The sequence below is a fragment of the Sciurus carolinensis genome, chromosome 7 (assembly GCF_902686445.1).
Source record: "Sciurus carolinensis chromosome 7, mSciCar1.2, whole genome shotgun sequence".
NCBI lineage: Eukaryota > Metazoa > Chordata > Mammalia > Rodentia > Sciuridae > Sciurus > Sciurus carolinensis.
Genome location: NC_062219.1, coordinates 55179781 through 55202053, shown reverse-complemented (window position 1 = coordinate 55202053; position 22273 = coordinate 55179781). Strand labels below are relative to the sequence as shown.

Genomic DNA, 22273 nt, shown 5'->3' with positions numbered 1-22273 from the left:
ACCGCTCCTTTACCCCAGAACACGGTGCTAAGGGCCGGAGGCGTGACCCCTGACCTCTGGCTGGGCCCACGCCCTGAGGAGAGGCTAGCAAGCTCTTGTTCAACAAGTTCAAGCTGCCGAAAGAGCTTAAATAGAATTAATCTCTTAGAGATCGGAGATCACCGCTCTCTTGGCGTGCGCTCTCCCAGCGCAGTACAAGCACCAGGACGCCGAGAGCTCAGGAATCGCGGGAAGGACAGCGGGATGGGGCGGGAGGTGGGGAACCTCTCCAGAATCTCTGAGCCTGGAGAGAGGGAGCCAGCGACGCCCGCTGGGGACAAGCTGCGGGAGGGAAAGTGCTGCCTTCCAGCCTCTCCAGTGCACGTAACGGAGTCGAGAGGAGCTTCGTTCAGTTCTGGAAGGACCGGTTTTGCTTGGGAGAAACTGGCATTGCCCTTCCCACACAGCTAGTGCCCAAAGCCACCACGCGGAAGGTCGAAGGAACGCGGAGCTTCCGCAAGACCCGATCCCAGGCCCCAAGACCGCATACAGCATCCTCAGCTCTGACTTTCCATAGAGAGTTGCAAAATGAATATATTACTCACCTCGGGCCAGATCCAAGTTTTACCCAACAGAAGGGGCACGGGACCAAGAATGAACCAACTCACATGGCTATGTCCAGCGTGCACAATCACACACAAACACAGTCACCCCATTTCTTCCACGACTCTATCTGTCTGGCACTCTGGAGAGAGGGGGAAAGCGTTTTGAGAAAGTCCCATCACCCCTCCCCTTCTCCCTTACCATGAAATATAATAATTCATTTTTATTACAAGAGCAGCACCGTTCTCACCATCACGCACGCACAGAGCCTCACTCCCATATTCACACTCTCTAACTCGTCAGCTCCGAGAGTGCCTGCATTTTCTTTGGGAGCCGCTTGGAGGTTCATTAATATCATTAGCATTTAACCCCCTCCCTCTTCCCATCTCCTCCCCGCACATGGCTGACGTCAGACCCCGCCAGGAGTTGGGGGAAAAGCTAAGTGGGCCAGGGACGCCCTATTCCCCTCCCCGCGGCTGCCTGTCAGAGCGCTTCTGGAGATATTACAGAGGACCCAACCCGCAGCGACAGGCACAAAGTCACGGGGTAATGAACTTCGGGGACCCTTTGCCGCTGTGTGCGCGGCTCTCCCCGGAAACCCGGACCTGGCCGCTTCTTCCCTCGGAAGATTTCCCAGCAATCTAGTTTGCCCACTCGGCTCCGTTCCGGCAGCACGGAGCCCATCTGCCTCTGAGCCTGCGGTTGTGTTTTCCGTCTTTCCTTAGAAGACCAGCGGTCTGTAGAGATCTGCCCACACTCTGCATGCCTATGTAGAGGGAGAGGTTGAAGACTCTGACAGGAATGGGAAAAGAGAGGGATTTTACCCTTTTTGTTCCATAGGCAGACCATTTTCGTGTCTCCATCTGTCTTTCAGTAATACCCTTCTCGCACTGTCCTCCCTTCTTCAGCCTTCCTGTCCATCTCTCCATCTGTCTGTCCATGTGTATGTCCATATTAAGCAGCAGTCCCAGCAGCCGCAGTTTTGCAAGAGGCGGGAAGAAACTTAAGGATGCTTAAATTTCCACTGTGGAACGAATCCTGAGCACCGGGAGAGCAGCGCCGCGCGCGATCGATACCCACCTGTCGGGTCCCGAAGCTTTACAGGCTGGAGGGCGGCTGGCGAGCTGCGGCGCCCGGCAGCGAGGCGGGCGCTGCCTGCCGGGACTCCGGCAGTGCCCACCAACCGCTCCGCCCCGGGACCGCCAGCATGAGCAAGCCGGCAGGATCAACAAGTGGGTACCTCTCCCGGCCGCGGTGGGGCCCAGGCGCGCAGCCTGAGGTGGGCTGGCGGGAGGTCGGGGAGATCCTGTTCAGAGCACTGTGGCTCCGGAGCCCCAGAGAGGGACGTCAGCGGGTGAGTGCCCTTTGGCCCAGGTCTTCGTAGACCGTGAGTCGGACGGTTTCGTGAAGAGTGGAGAGCAATTTCGTTGCTTCTAGATTGCTTGATTTCCCCCTCTCTCTGGAATGGTGGAAAGGTTGCGACCCACTCAGCCCACCAGTCCAGCGAGTTGTTTCCATTTAGCCGCCAGGTGCTGGGGATGGGAGGGGTGGGACGGGGGCGGGAACTGGGCCGCAGCTCCAGGCGGCAGCACAATAACACATTCGCTCAAAACTCCTAGCTCCAGCGCGCAAAAGCAACTCTCTGCAAAGCGGATTTTGAATGGAATGCTTTGCACCCCTTTTCTAGCTATTTCAAATAATCCTGCAAAACTGGGAAGCAGAAACAATTTAAAAGTCACATTTTCTTTAATCCTAAATCCGCGTAGGTCATAACTGGGGAATTTAAAGTATGGCGAACCACTCTAGCAAAGAGAACCAAATCCCTAATCCCAAGGACTTTTCGAGCCGAAGCTCAGCAGAGGCAGGAGTGCGCGGCCTGCTCCCTCCGCGCGCTCTCTCCTTCCTCAAACTTCCTTAGCCGCCGCCACACTCCCCCAATGCCAATCAGCAGCCCACCTCTAACCACCCTACTGCGGGAGTACTGGGCTACTTGTGAGTGTGAGGGCATTTGTGTGTGCAGTCCCAGCGGAACCCGAGAATGTGCAGGCCTGCGCCGGCGTTGGTAAAGCACGGCCGCGGGGCTCGGATCTCCCCCAGACTTTTCAGTTCCCGCCTTCTCCGGGTCGGGGGCTGCGGGTTCCAGTGTCCAGGACTGTGACTGCCACAGTCCTCACATCCCGGAGTTCTCCCGCCGCCGGTGTTTTCGCCTATAACATTTTTGGCGCTCAGTGCGTCCTTCCCGCCCCCTCCCCCCCTCACTCGCCCTCATTGTCCTGACTCTTTGAAAGTTGGGAGAGTCCAAGATACTTGTGAGGACTGATAATGAAGTTTCACTTAAGAGGGGTGTAATTCCCGCCCCCTACCTCCCACCCCCGCAAGAAGTAGATTGTGTTTTTATTTTGTTCATTTGTTTTGATTAGGGTAATGCCGTTTTAAAAAATCAGAGCAAAGTGAGCGTGAACAAAAAGAGAAAAGGAGAAATATTTCAAGCTAGACTAGAGAGAGGAGAGAGGGACCTTAACTGCAATCGAAATACACAGCCGACCCTTGCGCAGGACTGGCGGTTCCTCTTGGCCTAGGGCCTACCCTTGCACTAGCTGTTGGGAATCTCTGGGAAGTGAGGCGGGCTCGCTTTTTGTTGCCCCTGTTCCCGAGTGCGTGCCCTTCCCAGGAGGCGAAGAAGGAGGCCTTTCCTGTCGCATTCTAGGTCTTTTTCAAAAAAAACGAAGCCCGCGGGCCTGGGCAGGCCTCCTGGCTCGTTCGCCCTGGGACAGGCCTGGTCTGCGGCCCTGGAAGTAAGGAACCTCGAGCTCTTTTGCCTTCCTGGGATGCGGAGATACCTGGGGACTTGAAAGGTGAGGCCTCAGTGACCAGGAAAGGGGCAAGCCCGCTATCTGTGGACTAGGACACGGGCGGACCCTCAGGATTTGGGGGTGGGGGAAGGCAGAGTGGGCACATTAGGGAAACTTGAGAGCTTCCCAACTTGCCAAGCCCGAGTTCCACCTTGGAAGCCTTAAGCCCGGCTCAGGTTGGACTCTGCTGCTGAGGTTGCTTAGGCCGGCAGGACAGCAGCCCCGGCCCACGGCGCCGCTGCTTCCAGGCGCTCTTCAGACCTGTGGCTTCAGCCCGCCCGAAACCTGCGGCCTGGGGCGACGCGGGGGTCGGCGCGCAGCAGGCCGGGTCAGGACCGCGCTGGGCTGCGGAGGTCTTCACCTCCCGCCTTGCTCGGCTTCGCACGGTTGGAGGGCAGAGCGATGTCACCCGGAGCCCCGCCTGGGTGGTAGCAAGACCCTGGCCAGTCACCCCTGCAGCCCAGACTAACTTCTTTCAACAGCCTCTGATGGTAATTACAGTAATCGAAGCTGCCATATATCTTTAGGCAATTATGACAGACAAAAAGCCCCGAGGGGACCCCCTGGCGAGGGAAGTTAAGAACGGTTTTCCAGCCTGAGGAAACTCTGGCTCGCCTCAGGTCGCAGCTCGCTCAGCTTGCTAAATGAGAGGAGCTTTGCAACAGGGTCAACCAGTGTGTCTCGTGACCCCAAGTCACCCTAACGTGGCTGGGTGGCGGAGTCTGAGGCGCAGACCCGCTATGCCCAGGAATTTTCGCGTCCCTCCCTCCTGTGCCCCGCCCCAGTCCATTTTCCTGAATCTAATCTGCCCCAGGAGCCACCGCACCAGGTCTGCCCCTTGGCAAGGTCGACCTGCAGCGGTCGCGACCCAAGTGGCGACCATCTGGGAGTCCCGGCCCAGGGAGCCAGAGTAGGGTCACCAATCCCGCACTGGTCTTCCCTCCATCCCCATCGGCTTCTCCAGAGAAGTGTGTCCTTGGCCTCCCGTCTGGATGAGAAGCAGGGAAGACCCCGTCACCGCTCCTCCCACACACTCATCTTGGCATCAAGAGTGCCATGGGGAAGAGGAGGACTGCTGGGGCGACAGTATTGCTGGGCCCCAACAGGGACTCCAGCGCGTCCAGAGGGCGTTATGCAGAAGAGGATGCTTGCAAAACGTGGAAATCAAATTTTCTGCTTCCAGACTGAGTGCGGTGCAGCAGAGCTGGCCGGGCTCCTGGGCGGCCGTGAATTCCTTCGGGCTCAGTGACAGACTCCCTGAGGGGGTTGAGGACAAGACCCGCTGTGGCCTCAGTGGGCTCTCTCCAGCCCCTCCCTCCCCTAGCACAACCTTCCCTCCCGCCCTGCGGGAGAGGGGGCTCCAAGGCGGTGGCCACGGCGCCGAGCGCCTCCCCCCACCGTCCTTTGTCGCGGTCCGAATTCCCATGCTACTCTTTTTGACGGGTCACTGGTGGCTCTATAGGCAGGTGCTGCGGCGGGGTTGTAATTACCCGGGCTGAGCCTGGTCGTTACCGACCTCCCCTCACAGCCCGGTCCCCCTCTCTCCCCCCTCCACCTGAGGCTGAGGCCCGGGCCCGGGGTGCAAGCCCGCCCCGACGCCTCTGAGTCCAAGCGAGTTTCCACCTGTGATGCCTCGGGTCCCTCCCCAGGCCGCGTCCTCACCTTCCTTGTTCCCCTCGCTGAGTGGTCTCTGGCCTCTGCCGACCCCAACCTAAGTGCTCTCAGAGCAGCTGTTGAGTTTCCACGAGGCCTGAGGTCTCCCGGGCCCAGACAGGAGGCCTTCCGACGGGTAGCGATGGGAAAATCAAGTGTTAATAAGTTAATTGTTATTAAGTAATATTTTATTAAAGTGTTAACACTTTTTAAAATACTCCCTTTGTTTTGTGGGAGGAAGGATTTCTAAATCCCAATAAACGGATTCAGGCACTTGTTGGACTCTTGAACCTTAGAGAAAAACAATCCGCCCCCGCCCCGCTTTCTGAATTTTTGCATATTACCCTGTCCCTAACTCCTCCAGGGGCCGCGACCACCCCAGGTTTGGGGGAGTCCAAGTAAAGTTCTCTGGAGCAGGAGTTCAGTGGGGGTGGGGAAACAGCCTTGAGAAATTAGAGCCCTAAAAAAAAAAAAAAAATCAGCCTCTGCCAGCGGCAGAAAAACCCAGAGGAAGACTCACACAGGACTAAATAAGAGGAGGCCAGCCTTTTAGGGGAGTACAAGAGATGGCTGTCCCACGCTAACTCGTCAGGAAATCGACAACTTGAGTCGCTCTCCTCTCTCATCCTAGACCCGTGCTACTTTGCAGTGAAATTTTTTTCTTAAAAAAATAATTTCTCAAAAGCGATCCACCAAGCATTTTCTTAATAGGTAAAAAGAGAAAGTTGGGCAATTACCACTACCCTTATTATCATTAATAATCTGAGTATTAGCATCACAATAATAATCCTAATAATAACAACCGCCCGGCGGAGCTCAGAGAAAACTCGATTGCCTTCCAGCTGCCATCCCTGGTTCCAGCCGTGTTTGTTTTTCTTCTTTTCCCTTTTACATTTCAAGTTTGTCTCCTCGCGCGCTCACTAACAACTTTCTCTGTTAAATGCAAGAGCTGAGGAGGGAGGCGGCCAAACTTTCTGCGGAGCAGAAAGGCAGCGGCGGGCTGTACTGCCGCCCGGGCCTGCTGTAATCTTTTATTCCAAAATGGGTCTCGGCGATTAGGGGAGACCCAAATACATGTAGCGGTGCATGAATAATGCTCATTGTAGGAAACTGACACTTGCTCAAGGAAAAAAAGTTTGGCTATAAAATCACTTCATTATTTGCTTTTACCGCAGCTTCGATGCTAATCCCTTCAGAGGTCAGATTGCTTAGCATCTCTCTCTCCCTCTCCCCTTTCCTCCCTCTTTTCCTCCCTCCTCTCCCTCTCGCCTCTTACCACCCCCACCCCCCCACCCCCGTCTTCCCTGCCATTTCAGGCCGCATTTTAGATATCCCCTGCAAAGTGTGTGGTGACCGCAGCTCGGGAAAACACTACGGGGTCTACGCTTGCGACGGCTGCTCGGGGTTTTTCAAGCGGAGTATCCGAAGGAATAGGACATATGTCTGCAAATCTGGAAACCAGGTAACTTAGCCACCTTAGCCAGGGTTTCACTGCCCGGCTCCCCTCTGATGCCTCCCCCTCCTTTGTGCCAAGGCCTCCTCTGAATTTCCACCCAGCCGCGGAGAGGCCAAGCCCCGGCCTCTCCCTTCCTCTCCCCTCCTTCCTGCCCCAGCTCTGGGAGGCCCTTCGGCTCAGGAAAGGCCGGATAAGTTAAGGGAAGACGGATGAGTTTGCAGGAGGAAGTCTGAAATCCCATACCTCGCCTACGCTTTTTTTTTTTTTTTTTTTTAATCCCCTGACAGATTTTTGACACTGGGTATGGCCCTTGCCTAGTGGCTACAAGCCTGCCAGAGGCCTAAGGAACTTTAGAATCTAAACCTCAAGAAGCAAGTAGGAGAAAGGGCTACCTTAAGTTGCCTGTCCACCTGACCCCCGCTTCTTGCAGCACCCAAGTTCAGTCTCCTGACCACTTGGATGGCAGAGGTAAAGGCACATGGGTATGAGTTAAGGTCACCACTACTAAGCCTTAGCTACTTGGAAGAAAGGTGTTGTTCTGAGAGGAGCCATCCCCTTTCAGCTAGGGAGAAGCAGAGTGTTCTGAAAGTGGATGATAGGGCTTCAGCATCCTTGTGACTTTACCTGGGCCTTGTCTGAAAAGGGCAGGATGAGGAAGAAAAGAGAGCTCAAAGGAGGGTGCAACTGGAATCCTTCCCCAATTCCCATATCTCCTTCCACCTGTTCTGCTTAGAAGATGTGCCTGGTTGGTTGTGTTTTAGTCTCCAGCCAGCAGAACTATCTCCAAGAGACAGGACAGTCAGGGTATTAGCTGAGCATGAGCCAGAGCTTCCAGACAAAGTGAGCGGAAACCCCTAATTGACTCAGTTTACAGCTCAGTGATAGACTTATTTCAACCTAGGAGATCAACCTTCTGTTTGTACACTTTACCCTCTCTTTAGCTGGGCACACAGACCCTCAAGCACAGAAGCCTCTGCCTTCATTCCTGGGAAGATCCCTGAGAGTCAGAAGTATCCTTTGGTATCCAAAATGATAAAAGGCTTTCACTAATTAATGTATATGATACACATGAGCACACGCATACATCATCCGATACTAGCGAATTATTCTGACTTCTTTTTCTGAAGGCATGTCTACTCATATCAATTTCTGATAGATTTGAATTGGCAGCAAATACGTGGATATATTTGGGATGTCATTTTCAACTCTTTAGCCCTGTTACCTGTATAATTGGATACTTAGATCTCTATCAGTTTCTAGCTTTACCCTATGGACACATCACATTATATATGGACATAGGACTGTACCCCAGTAGCTCCACAGAGTTGGGATTACTGTGTGTTGTCAGATTTGAGCAGGCTTCTACTTTAATAATCTTTTATTTTTTGTGCAGCCTACAGAATTGGGAAATCTCAGATGTTATACTTGATATTTTAAAAGGAGATGGCTATCCAAACATATTGATATCAGTCCAAATGCTTGTAAAGGAGGGATAATAGACTCATCAGGCCTGGTGTTCCTTTTCTTGCAAAGAGAATAAAGGGGCTGAGCTGAGGCGCTCATTCCTTCTTCTCCCAGGCTTCAGAAATTTATATACATTTTTATCTGATGTGAAGACACACTAAAGAACTAATAAGGTTTCTATTTTGCCTTTGCATGTTTATCAGAATACTGGGGAGATATCATTTGGGGACAGACATTTGATTATACTTAATAAGTTCTTTAAATCTCTTTACATTGAGCTATTTTACACTGGCCCAAAATGCCCTGAAGAATACTCTTAGAAACTAAAAATTATTTCCTTCCTCTCTTGTTTTAAGACCAAGTAAATAATATTTCAATTACCATTAACAGTAATGAAGACATTTAGAAATTTTTATGAACTGCCCCATCTCTAAACAAGCAGACATATTGTTTTGTTCAGCTTTGTTTTTGGTGCTGGAGATTGAACCAGGGTTTCATGCATGCTAGGGATGCACTCTACCACAGAGCTAGAACCCCCAACCTAAAACAACATATTTTTAATTGGAGGAGTATAATCATATAAAACTCTGTATTCAAGTGTGTTATTTTCCCTAAAGGATATTTCAGGGGCAAATGCACTCACTCCTATTTCAGAATATACAAATATTTGAGGTCATGAAGCAAAACATAAAAACATATATTTTATTTTCTTCCTTCCCACTACAAATACAACAGAGGCAACTTATATAAATACAGGAAAGCACCAAACTTCTTAGATATTTTTCATGTATAAAATAACTGTACACAGGACTGGGGATGTAGCTTAGTGGTAGAGTGCTTGCCTAGCATACTCAAGGTTCTGGATTTGATCCTCAGCACCACTAAAGGTAAAACTACATAAAAATGAAAACTTAAGTACATATGCCTCTTTATGTATCCATGTATGTTTCCTCAGTAATTACACCTAACACTGAATAAATTCCAAAAGAAACTTGTGAATTTCCTCTTTTAATGGCCAACACTTTTTCCCCAGAAAATCATACTAATAAGACACTTATTTTCTTACTTGTGTCAGATAAATATTTCTAAAGTGGCAACTACCTATTTGTCAGTTTTCACGTTAATATTATCTATCCCTATTACCTTTTTCAGACAGTCCCTCACATTATCTTCCTGAGTGTATTTACACAGTAGACATTTCTGGATTTTCTCCAGGTCTGGGGCTCCTCCTTTCATTCCCTCACTTTCTGTAGGTAGGCCTTGCCATCCCAAGCACTCTGGCTTTTCTCTCACTTCCTGGGAATGGCTGTGTTTCCATTAATCTGGACTGAGGCTAGTCTTTAAGACTTGAGAGCTGTCTCAACATGCTGGTTACAAAAATGGCCTCAAGTACAAAAGCATAAGTGAGGAAACAGAACAGTGAAGAATAAACGGGAGAGATTTAGCTATCAGATAAATGGGCTCACCCAGAAAGTGGTCAAAGAGATAGATTCAAGACCTGAAAGCAGAAAGAATGGTTAGCAGGGAGGAGGATTTGGGGCGGATCTTGACTAGCAAACCTGCTCCTTACCAAGCTTAGGGCCAGGTCGCTGTCTTCGGTCCTGAAAAGTCTATTCGTTGCAAACCACTGCCACTGGCGAAACTGCCCCTCGCGACCTTCTTTCAGCCCTGCGCGATCTGGCAAACCAGGCTCTCTGACCCTTCCCCTGCTGGGAGGAGGACTTTTCCTCCTTGTCGATCCATAGGGTCAGGGGCTGACCTACTTGCCGTGCCCCTGGGAGTTCTAGCCCCCTACCTGCCCAAGTCTCTAGTGTGTCCGGGCCTGGGCTTACTGATCCGGGGTCTGTGGCCTGGCGAGGTCCCCATGCCGTTCCTTACGCACCGGCACGAGCTTCTTGCCTAAAGGCCCTGGGGGTCACTGACCGCCTGCGCTCTGTTCCAGGGAGGCTGCCCGGTAGACAAGACACACAGGAACCAGTGCAGGGCGTGTCGGCTGAAGAAGTGTTTGGAAGTCAACATGAACAAAGATGGTAATCAGTACATCCCTTTATTGTAATGTTGATTGAGTAGTAAGTAAATTATATGTTCAGATAATACATGGCACTCCTATGCATGTAAATCATCTCCTGAACAGAACACTTCTTTCCAGATGCTGGGAATTGGCCTCGGGCTTTCAGTGGTATCCTCTTCGTCTTTGCACGAGTCACCCACTCACCCCACTAAACTCGCATGCCCAAATCGGACATTTGCGCCCCCAAAGCATCCTCAGAAAGTCAGCGTTGCGGGAACCTCAGGCAGCTCCAGACACGAGAGTCCTAGTCCCTCTTTTCGCTTCTTTTTGCAAACCTTGCGGCCACTCCCTAGGCCTGTTATCCTCCCCCAGGATCTCAGTCTGGATAATCTCCTTGGGAGGAGATTGTGGGGGCTGAGCAATGGTGGCGTGTTGGAGGAGAGAGCGGGGCACGAAAACGGGAAATTCAAGCTCCTTTTTGCAAATTCACAAATACCAAAATTAGTATGACCATTAGGCGGGTCAAGGCTTTTTCAGAACCTTTTCTCGGTTCTACAGGAAAGCGAGAAAAGGGGTAGGAGAGGCCGGGTGACGCCATGGGTGCCTCCGACACCCAGTTCCCCTTAGACTTCAGGATGCTACCTGGGCGTAGCGCGCAGTCCAAGCCGAGTCCCCCGTCGTGGCCTGGCGAGGGCGCCTCCAGACCCGGGCATGGACGAGGGGTACTGGGCGGGAGGGCAGAATGCGGTCTAGGGAGTGGGTGCAGAGCGGGCCTTGCGGTGGAGGCGGCCAGGGCGGGTGGCAGCCGCCTGAGGCACAGCGCCTATCCGGGGGAGCTGCTTCCTCCACTGCGCAGGAAGCAGGAGGGAGCGTCCAACCTGTTGAACTTGTGTATTGACAAGTTGTCAAGCTCGGCGGGCGGAAGATTGCCCTGAATTAATTTGTTTGTTTAAACTGTTGGTGGTAATTGTCACATCTCCCCTGCCTTCCTCCAGCGCACTCGGAGAGCGGCTCTCCCAGGTCCCATCCCCCAGCGTCCCCGAGGCTCGGGTCCTTTTCTCCTGGGGCCTTGGAAGTCAAAGCTATTCCTGTGGGGGCGGGTCTGGAGGTGGGGGGAGTCGTTCTTGGGTGGAGCCGGAAATGTCTGTATAGAGACTTTGTGCCTAGCTGTGAGTGACACTCCATCTCCACGTCGTGGGGGCTAGGGCACTTCCTACACCTGCCCAGTCTGTGGTTTCCTTGCTAGCCCCTGGGTGAGGATGAGCCCTGAACCCACCGAGAACACTCGTAGTCTTGCTCGAGGCCAGAACATTATGGTGGCCCTTGGGATAAAGGCTCCTCTTCTTGGTCTCAGCTTCCTAATCCATACAATGTAGGAATTAAACGCTTATCGCAGCGCCTTCTGCCCTCACATTCCCTCTCCCTCCCTTTCTGCGCCTCTTGGATGACTTGCCAGCCCTGATGTGACATTGGGATGGAGGCAAGGTGGCGCTGGGCACCGAGCGGCCAAGTGTGGCCGCGTCTCTGATCCTGGATGTGTTGTCTGTCTGTTCATCTCTGCAGCTGTGCAGCACGAGAGGGGTCCTCGGACATCCACCATTCGCAAACAGGTGGCCCTCTACTTTCGTGGACACAAGGAGGAGAACGGGGCAGCCACACACTTCCCCTCCGCCGCTCTGCCCGCTCCAGCCTTCTTCACCGCAGTCACACAGCTGGAGCCGCACAGCCTGGAGCTGGCCGCGGTGTCCGCCACTCCTGAGAGGCAGACACTCGTGAGCCTGGCTCAGCCCACGCCCAAGGTCAGTGGCCTTGTTGGGCAGGAAGGGACTCAAGCCGAGCAGAGGGTGGAGTAAGGCTCACTGAAGTTCTTCCGAATTATGATGGGTTCAGGCAAAAGACTTCCTGGGTGCTCACGTTTAGGCCTTCCACTCTTCCCTTTGAGCCAAAAATTCTCAAACTTTAGTGTAGAGTCACCTTCTGAGTGGCTACGAGTGTGGACTACCAGGCCCACAACCCAGAAATTCCCTTTCAGCAATTTTGGTGTGGAGGCCCAAAACTTGCAACTTTTGGAAACCCCACTGGTGATTGGTGGTGGAGTGGAGCCTTATCCAACCCCAGGGGGGCAGTCTTAGGTTCCCAAAGGCCAGAAGAACAGACCTTTGTTTTAGAAGAAAGCAGTTGACTCCATTGGGAATACAGCCCCTGAGTTGTGAATCTCTGGGATCTATTTATTATCTTGGGCAAAGTGGTGGGTCTCCCTGGTGCAGGAGAGAAATGTGAGTTCACTTGGTTACTGCTCCCCTTACTGTCTTCAGAGCCACAAGAATTTACACCAAGATTGAGCCTGAACCACCTGGGAAGGCGCCATCTAGGGACTACTTTTCCAGGCCTCTTGCCGATATCTCCCAAGGTTTCCATTCCAGAGGGAGAAGGGCCTAGGATTTTCCCCAGAGGAGGGCCAGCTGCAGCCCCACACTGCAGGGAAGCCAAACACCTGGGCACATACACACGCACAATATTTAATATTGCTTTCTTACCCTTGATGTGTATAATAAGCTTGGAAAAGTAGTGTTATGAATATGTTGTCAGTTATGAATGGGAATGCTCTGTGAATGATTAAGATGTCTAATTGAAATATTTCCATAATATACTAATCCTTTCTAAAAATACTCATATGCATATTTGTGTTTGGGATGCCTATTAATTTATACTTTTTTCACATCTATTTTTATTTACACAAATGCAACCAGCTCTTGTCTAAATTGGGAGCCAGGCCTACCACTTGGCTCAGCCCAAAGAAAATTTCCTGTATGGGATGAAAAAGTCAGACACCCCTCTGGAAGGGAGAAGCCCCCAAAGAGTGGAAACGGGCCTTCCTCAACAGGCATCATTTCCAAAACTCTATAGATACAAATGTTTGGTTTTTTACACACCTATGGCAACTGTACATTTAAGGGGGGTATATAGATTTCTTTCCATCTCCTCCCCTGTTTTAATTAGAAAATCGAAAGGTTGGCACTTCTTGCAAAGCCATTGTTTCCTCACATCCAGGTGTCTCTCTTTCTTCCCCTCCTAGTACCCCCATGAAGTGAATGGGACCCCAATGTATCTCTATGAAGTAGCCACAGAGTCAGTGTGTGAATCAGCTGCCAGGCTTCTTTTTATGAGCATCAAGTGGGCTAAGAGTGTGCCAGCTTTTTCAACGCTGTCTTTGCAAGACCAGGTATGATCAACAGGACACAGAGGTCTTGTGAGAAAGGGGGTTGGGAAGGAAGCTATAGTACTCAACCATATCAAATGGTACAATACCTGGATAAATCACCAAGGTAGGCATGCATTTTTAGCCGCAATGAGGAAAACATTTATTTTTACCATCATCTTTCTAAAGATTCAAATTATCTACCTATGGAATTGTTAGTAAGAAATGCAATTATGTTATTTCAGAAAAGCTGGATCCTGGTCTTTGAAAAACATATATAAGAACGTTATCTCTTTTTTAGTTTAATTGAAACATCAAATTTAATCTCAAATTTTAAAATGTTAATGCTTTTTAAAACCATTGATAAAAATAGTGTTCTCTTGGGAACATTGAAACTGTGAGAAACAGAAGGTGGTAAGAGTATTCACCCATGAGATTATTGGAATTAGTTTCATTATATTATATTCTCACTTCATATTCTCCATTGAGATTTTAAAGACTTTGACTATTGATTCATCTGCATGTAAGATTAAAGGGCACATTTCACACCTCCTGCAGGCTAGGATCTTTTGTAATTCTTTAAGTATTTTTAAGAATTTTGTAAACAATTAGGCAAGTTGTGTAATTCTGTGGTTACAAATTCTGTGGTGACATTCAGAGGCAGGAAAATTATGTGTAGCTAAAAATTGCATTGTGCCAAACCCAGAAATGTTGTTGTTAGGAATATCAGTAATGGCCCCTGCCAGCATTTTTCTAACCTTAAGGGAAAGAAAGAAAATGAGGCATTCACAGCCATTGACTATTACCTATGTGTTCACAGAAATTTATGAGAAATTTCCCAAAAAGTAAATATGTAGTTTTTTGGGTTCGATCCCTGCCTGTGCTGGAGATGAACCCAGGGCCTCTTACAAGCCGTTGCTCTACCACTAACCTATGCCCCCAGCTTTAGTAAGTATTTCTAAAAGCAAAAGATTTAACTCTTCATTTCATACCCAATAAAAGCATAATAGTGAGCTTTAATATGAAATATGTTTCCTTCAGAAAGACGGGGCAGGGCTGGGGATGTAGCTCAGTGGCCCTGGGTTCCATCTCTAGTATCACACAAACAAAACAAAGACTGGCCAATGTACTAAAAACATTTAATCTTCCAGCATGAAATATATTCAGAATTACATACTGTTACCTTGCACTTCATAATTATTATTTTTTGTACTTAATATAATAAAACTAAAAAATAATGCATTTGAAAATTCAAACTTTCCATTTATTTGTGATTTTGGTAACAAGCCTTCTTGATTCTCAGCTCCCAAAAGGAAATTCTTTCACATTAATCACTCAGAATTGGCTGAGTTTTGAGAGAGATTTTTCAAAATTAGAGATTTTTTTCAAGTCAGTTAGATCCTATCTTTGGCCAGGTTTACTGGTTGGCCCTACCCATTTTCTCTGTTCATGTGTGTATGTGTGTTTGTGTGTGTGTGCAAATTGGCTATATTTTTTTTCTCAAAACAAGTATTTGTAGACTCTTTAATCCAAACAGAATTTACTTACTATCTACCACTTAGCCCTTTGGTGGAAATTCTTCGACAATAAGCAAACTGCAGTGAAGTGGAATCCAGTATATTAATTTGGGAAAGGAGACAGATTTTCATTTTAAATATTCAGTAGCACATTTTATTAGAATGAAAATGACAAGCACCTTGATGCTGTCCACTTATGAGTCTCAGAAAAATCAGGCATTGAGATGAGGTAAACTCAGCAAAACCCGATTAACATAATTATACCCTGATTTCCCGCATGCCTCTTGGGAATTAGTGATCTCTCTCCCAGCCCAGCCCCCTCAACCCTCCAGGAAGATGGGGACCCATACTTGTCATCTTAGTCAGGAATCCTCTCCCTGACAATAACAGCATTCTGTACCAGGGGAGTCCACCTGCCATGCTGTGGCTGGTATTTCTTAGATCCTGGATCTCTGGAGAAGTTTCTAGGTGGTCAAGAATGAGTGGATATAAGGACAAGAGGGGTAAATCCTTTTCTGAGAGAAGCAAACTTTGAGGAATTGGAATGCTGACTCTCAAATGCATGTGCATATCTATAGGCACCTTTTCAAAACGGAAAATATGGGAAATAAGAGAAAGCTAGACTATTTGGGAAAAAAAATTACCAAAGACAGGCATTTAAAACACTTTAAAATAATGGAAATTTACATACTGGAATTGTTTATAAATTTATAAATTACACACTATATTATATTATACATCTATTGTATGACAGCTGATGCTTTTGGAAGATGCTTGGAGAGAACTGTTTGTTCTAGGAATAGCACAATGGGCCATTCCGGTTGATGCTAACACTCTACTGGCTGTATCTGGTAAGAATTGCACAATTTAATGACTTTGTTGTAGAAATTACCATAAAAATACATTACTGAAAAAAGAACAACATGTAAAGAATAACAAATTCCTGCTGAACAATAGAGTATACCTGTCATTTATAAATCTATATTTAAATGCAAATAATGTTGTTTTGTTGTATTCATGACTGCTTGCATTGTTATTTAAATGCAAATTACTGTGTTTGTTATCATCCAAGAGAAGATTTTATATTAACTTTCATACAATATAGCCAGTTTACATGGAATCAGATATCTTAGAGTGACAATTGAATAGATATTGATATGCAAGATTTTGTCAAAAATCAATATTAAATCATGAAAATGCCTTCATATTAGAATATTTATCCCATATTTTTATTCTAGGCATGAATGGTGACAACACAGATTCCCAGAAGCTGAACAAGATCATATCTGAAATACAGGCTTTACAAGAGGTGGTGGCTCGGTTTAGACAGCTCCGGTTAGATGCTACTGAATTTGCCTGTCTGAAATGCATTGTCACTTTCAAAGCTGGTAAGTAAACCCAGATCCCTGTCTCTTCTTCTCCAGTTTTGCCACCTCATTAATTCGGCCACCTCAAAGTCTAGATTGACCTTCACAAAAAGAGGTGATGTTTCAAGGGAGCTGATCCGATTAGGCTGGCCCCATCTTCAATAGCTGTGGCGACCTGCATGCTCTCCTGGTGGGCATCCATTTCAAGAGCAGTACATTCCCACAGTATTTCCTCTGCTGCCTATCACAGTTTCCTGGTCTTCATTTCTAGTTCCTACACACAGTGGTTCTGAACTAAGAAGTTTCCGGAATGCTGCCGCCATTGCAGCTCTTCAAGATGAGGCTCAGCTAACTCTCAACAGCTACATCCATACCAGGTGACTCTTGTTTGCCTTGAACATGTACTTAAGAAAATTGCTTCCATTGTAAATGTGCAAGCAGGCAGGAATAAGCCAGTTTAAATATTGTGACTAATTATCCTGTTGTCAGCCAGTTAATTTAGTTAGAATTTATGTCCTCGCCTCTCTCTCAGGGTGGGTGAGAGGAGCAAATCAAATTAGTTGTTCAAAGTGAAAGCATTGTCAGACACATTACGGCTGTCCTGGATGAACAAGTTGATCAACTGAAATAGTTAAGCACATTTGTGTGAATGGATATGGAAAGGATCAAAAGTCAAATCTGAAGTTTTATGGGTGGTATATTAAATGGTGGTTGCATCATCCTTGATTAAAAGTAGATGCCTTTTCTTAGATGCCAATCCCAAATCAAAGGACCAGAGAACTTTCTAGAGAAGCCATCTTCACCCCCTGACATAACCAGTACTTGGCTTCAGTGATGGTTAGCTATTATTTTGTGTAGTAGCACCCACAAGGTTACATCTGACCAATCAGGGCCCTCTGGTAAAGACTGTCCTCAGCTGTTTGTAGAAACTCTTCAGCACCGAGACTTCAGCAGTGGGCAAGCCCACCAAGAGGTGTAGACTTTCTGATTCTGTATTCAGATGCAAAGGAGTCAAGAGCAATAGAGCCTCTCTAGCTTTCCAAGATAGGACTGTGGTGGATCTGAGGTAAAATAGAATTGCTATTCTTGTTCTAGATTGATCTGGAAAGGGACCTGGGAAAGCCTGTCTCCATCATCTCAACGCCAGCCATAGACACTATGGTGGGAATAGCTACATGATATGGGTAGAGGCCATTAGTGCCTCTCACACATGAGGAGTCAGAGAAATCCCAAATCAGCTGTATCAGTTTGAGGTGACACCATTTCTAATAGGATCTCCTTATTACTATTATAAATCCTCTTTTGAAAGCTGAATGAATAAAAGCTTACCTCCCCATGGAATATCATTGAAACTATGTTGAAAGATAGTACATGTGTATATGTTTTTCCAAAGTCAAGTGCCATGGTTTGAAATATAAAATCCATGTTGAATTTCAGAACATAGGTATAGTAACAGTTAATGTTTGTTCAAAATGATGAAATGAACAAAACAAAATGACAAAATGGATTAATACATAATTTGGACACTTTTCTCCCACTAAAAACTGATCTTTGACATTCAGAGCTGATAGGATATTAAGAGCACCAGACTGAGAAGAATGTGGTACTCAGCCTTTGGTTCAGTCCAGCTTTGCTGAGTACTACTCACCATGCACAAGGCTCCAAGTGGGGATTGTGGGATACCAGAAAGACAAAAGACATGCCCGCTTCCATCATGTGCAGTGGGCAGAGATGTAACTCCAGTTCAGACCAGAGAGGAGAGAAAAGTAAAATGGGAAGCTGGAGAGTTTAGTTGGAAGGTGATGAGGAAAATCTGGAAAGTCTGATTGATCTGAGTTTCTCCCTGAATGGTGGAAGATTTCAGCAGGGAAAAGGGGGTGCAGGAAGCCAGTGGAGGAGTGGATGGCAGTGTTGTGAGAGGTGCCAGAGAGTTCCAGGGGGAGGGCTGGGAGCCTGGCACACGAGGAGTTGCCCATAGGATGATCCAGGAGAATTCCACAAGTGAACACCAATCTATATAAGAAAAAAAAACTAGTGCACAACTTCTTCCCCACTTCTCAAACAAGGAAATGATCTGCAGGAGGAATACATCTGCTTCAGCATAGGATTCTTATATCATGATAACAGTAACAGCTATAGCTTAATATCTAGGGTCACACATGTGACAGAAATGACGCTGCCTTATTCCTTAACTCTTCCCTAGACACTTTCCTGTCTAGGAAAATAAAATCTGAAATTGAAATGAAAAGTGAATGTGCAAATGCAGCTAATCGTTACAGCTCTGTGAACTATTTATCTAAGGCATAAGGAAAAGACTGGAAATTGGCATTTCACAAAACAGTTATAACTGAAGTTCAAATACAGGAACCTGTGGTAGAAAGAAAACATTTCAAATGGAAAAGAAACTTCTTGTTATTTATACCAATGGATGAGGTCAGGGCTACAGATACTCTAAACAATAGTTTTGAACAGTTAGATTCTGTCTCTCACGCACACACATTGTTACTGTTTCTGGGTAGTACGTTACTCCACATGTAATAGACCATTAATTCTTGTTGACTGACATTAACCAGCCTTTTCCCAAATAGAGAGTAAAGGAAGTATGAGAGTAAATAAGTGGAAAACTATTCATTGAAAATCAAGAGTTAATTGTCTATGGCTTCTCCAAAAAGTCATGCCTGTGGACATCATTATTTCCCACAATGGTTTCTTACCATGGGCAATGGTCGGTATGTGGGGGGGATGCTGCAGATATGGTGCAGATTGTGTAGGCAACCTCTGCCTCAGATGCTCTGTGTGAAGAAAAACTGTTGAAGAAAGAAAGTGACCAAAGTGAAAGAGAGACATGAGACATGGGATTACTTTCTATGAACCCTAGCAGACACATTCAGCAAAAAGAAAAAATGGTGGATTTTATGTTTTTATGTTTTCTTTTGTTTTAATGTAGATAAACTTCATTATTTTCCTATCACGTTATTAAATGTGGTCTGGTGGCCCCTGTCCATGGTGGTCATTCATGAAGCTGGGCAGTGTAAGAACCAAATGAGGTCTTCAGAGACACACATACAAATTATAAGCCTAGTATCTACTTGAAGAGAGAGATTCTTATTTGCCCAAAGCTAAGAGACAAAAATGAAAGTTGTTCTCCTGAGCTCTATCTTTAGGGTGGAGATATCAGGCAGTTAAACACAGCTACCAAACCCCTTTGAAGGAATTTTGACATCGCAGTTTCCTGCACCTTGTGGACTGGGTTGAACCTGGCTTAGTCACAGAGCATGCCCTGCAGTTCAGTTTTTTTTTTTAGGTGGCTTGTTTCACTGGAGGGACCCCTCCTTGTGGAGTGAGCTGATACCTGATTTCAAGCTGTTGGCTGAAGAAGTAGAGGGGCTGCAGTGAGGAGGTGGCTTACAGGCATCTAAAGACAGCAGGAAATTGAGCTTGCACATCTGAGTACAGATGTATGTTGGACATCAAGAGAGGAAATTGTTAAGCAATTTCTCACATCTTTAATTATATGCCAATTTCATTGACATGAAAGTTGGGTGGCACTGCCACCCAACAGAACTTAGTCTTTAATTTGCAGTGTAATAAGGATGGAATTATTCCTGAGAGTGACTAAGTATAATGCCTGAATAATAATTTGGAGAATTGCTTAGAAAAAGAAACCATTTTATTTGAGGGAAGTAGCCTTGTGAAGGAGCCTCGAGAACAAGAAAATGTGCGTTCTACAGCTATCTTTATCGTCAGCACCACGGTCTTTTTCTACAGTAGAAATGTTAAGTTTATTATTTGGCTTAAAGTTAGAATCATGTTTCTTAAGACTGTTCTTTCTCTGGACAAAATGCAACTCCTTTGCTAATGCAGAGAGAGTCACCGTGTGATTCTGGAGGTGTCATTTATGTTCTCAATGTCTCAAGTAGTCCACCTGCAAGTCAGGAACAGTAGTGCCTGTGCAGAGCTCTCCTGCAGGGGTAGTATGTTATTCAAGAGGCCTACAACAGGGAATTATACTGGAAATGGTGTATGTTCAAGTACAAGAGGTTAATTCCCATTAGCAATGGGCTCTGACATAACTCTCATGGCTTCTTGCATTCCAGATACCCCACGCAGCCTTGCCGCTTTGGAAAACTCCTGTTGCTTTTGCCAGCTTTACGTTCTATTAGCCCATCAACCATAGAAGAAGTGTTTTTCAAAAAAACCATTGGCAACGTGCCGATCACAAGACTGCTTTCAGATATGTACAAATCCAGTGATATCTAAGCTCTCAAAGTACCCACTTTTCAGGATGGGACAGTATCAGATGAACTTCTACCCCTGGAGAACAAGCCTCAACTAACAAATCCTTCAGGAAGCAGAAACCTGGGAATGTGTAGCCTTCAGGAAAAAGAGCCAACTGACACACAACAGTTCCAGTAGCTATGACCTGCTGCCTCCACCAGGGCAGGGCAGCCAGGAAGGAAAGGGGGTGCAAGAGGACCACGTGGCAGGAAGTCACAGCTGCCATGCCCTAGGAGGGGCAAAATGGGGGCTGCCACAGGCCGAGCCGCTCTGCCTCTGACCTGGAAGATCTGGCCGAGCTTCAAAAGCTGAAAGACAAGTCATACTTTCCTTTCCTTTTTAGCACATAGAGTTGGGACATCCAATATATCTCTGTGTATAACATCATACTGCAGCCTGCGGAACTATGTTATGTTGGAGAATTTATTTTAAAAAGAATGGTTAGGTTTGAAATCAAAAGTATTATCAAAAGTTTCCCTTCTATCGTAATACATCGTTAAGTGGCCTTCAGAACCGAGTTAATACGTGAAAAGTAGCTTATGCTGTGTGATTTGCTTTTCCTCTATCTCCTTTTCCCCTTTCTCTTTCTTTTTTCTTTCTTTCTTTCTTTCTTTCTTTCTTTCTTTCTTTCTTTCTTTCTTTCTCTCTCTCTCTCTCTCTCTCTCACTCTCTCTCTCTCTTTCTTTCTTTCTTTCTTTCTCTTTTCCTTTTCCTTCTCTTTTAATACCATAGGCCAGGCAACCTTGTCAAAGGAATTGGCAGACAAAAATGAGATTCTCAACAGGAATTCAGGTTGGATAACATCTCAAAAATAGAAGAGCTTTACTACAAGAACACAAGTCGAGGGAGGATGAGTAAAAACAGCAAAACCAAATAAAGTGGAGATGAGTGATTGAGTGAGGCAGATTGCTGTCCCTTTAAGGTCGTGTGCTGAAACCAAAGGCAATGGGGTCCACACTGGTGGTGATTCAGCCAGTCACAGCAGACAGTAAACAAATGCGGACACAATGCCAGAAGGAACTTCAAGGAGATGAGCATTAAGCGGTTTCCCTATTGATCCATTGCTAACAACCTGAGACTCTTCAATGCCTTTCAGAAAACTCTGGTTTCTAGTAAAGCCTTGAATGCGTGCACACACACACACACACACACACACACACACACCACATCATTCTACGCTATAAGCTGCTCCTTTGGTATAAATCTATACTTATGGAAATGTAGAAACAAACATTTTTAAATAGCTGCTGTACTTTTCACATTTTGATTTATTAGGTACTAGCACTGAGAAGAAAATTTCAGCACTTGGACTATCATAGGAGGAGTAAAACTTTTCTTGTACAAAGTGAATTAACTGATTTGTGAAGTTAAAAGGTTGTACTCATTGTATTTACAAAGAATAAAAATATATTGAATTTAAATGAAATCTGCCTGATTTCCTTACCACCCTCCCTGGTGGGTTCTCACTCACCAGATACGAGGTGGCGGCAGCTACAGCTGGTATTAAAACTGAGGCTCAGAGCACTCCAGCACAGAGCTGAAGGAACTGAACTACAAAGGCAATTTCCTTTTTACAGTGAATCCCATTTGTAAAGTGATGAATAAAGAAATAAAACATAAGATTCCGTTCTCTACAGCTCTCAAATATAATTGCATCTGTTAGAAAAATTGCTGTGTGAAGAAGAAAGAGGCCGATTAACGGTCTTCATTCCCTCCTCTGTTTCTCTCTTGCCAACATTTCAGTCCTGACCAGGAACTTGATATCATTGAATGATCAAAAAGATAAAGCACGAAGAACTCCACTGTTAAGTAAGATGTGGATGGAACAAGAGAAGGTCATCCAGATGTTCCCAGCAAATCTCAGAACACTGGCCCCACCGCTAGAGGCCAGTGG

The 22273-nt window shown here is 46.7% G+C and overlaps 1 protein-coding gene across 1 annotated transcript; it reads left to right on the top strand.

The window, feature by feature from the left end:
- The first annotated feature begins 1789 nt into the window (after positions 1-1789).
- Nr2e1 (nuclear receptor subfamily 2 group E member 1) lies at positions 1790-20361 on the top strand. Its single transcript, XM_047559427.1, has 9 exons — positions 1790-1814; positions 6404-6549; positions 9950-10037; positions 11582-11817; positions 13095-13241; positions 15489-15585; positions 15973-16122; positions 16373-16478; positions 20199-20361. The coding sequence occupies exons 1-9, from the start codon at positions 1790-1792 to the stop codon at positions 20359-20361; spliced, it is 1158 nt and encodes a 385-aa protein (XP_047415383.1).
- Positions 20362-22273: the final 1912 nt, after the last annotated feature.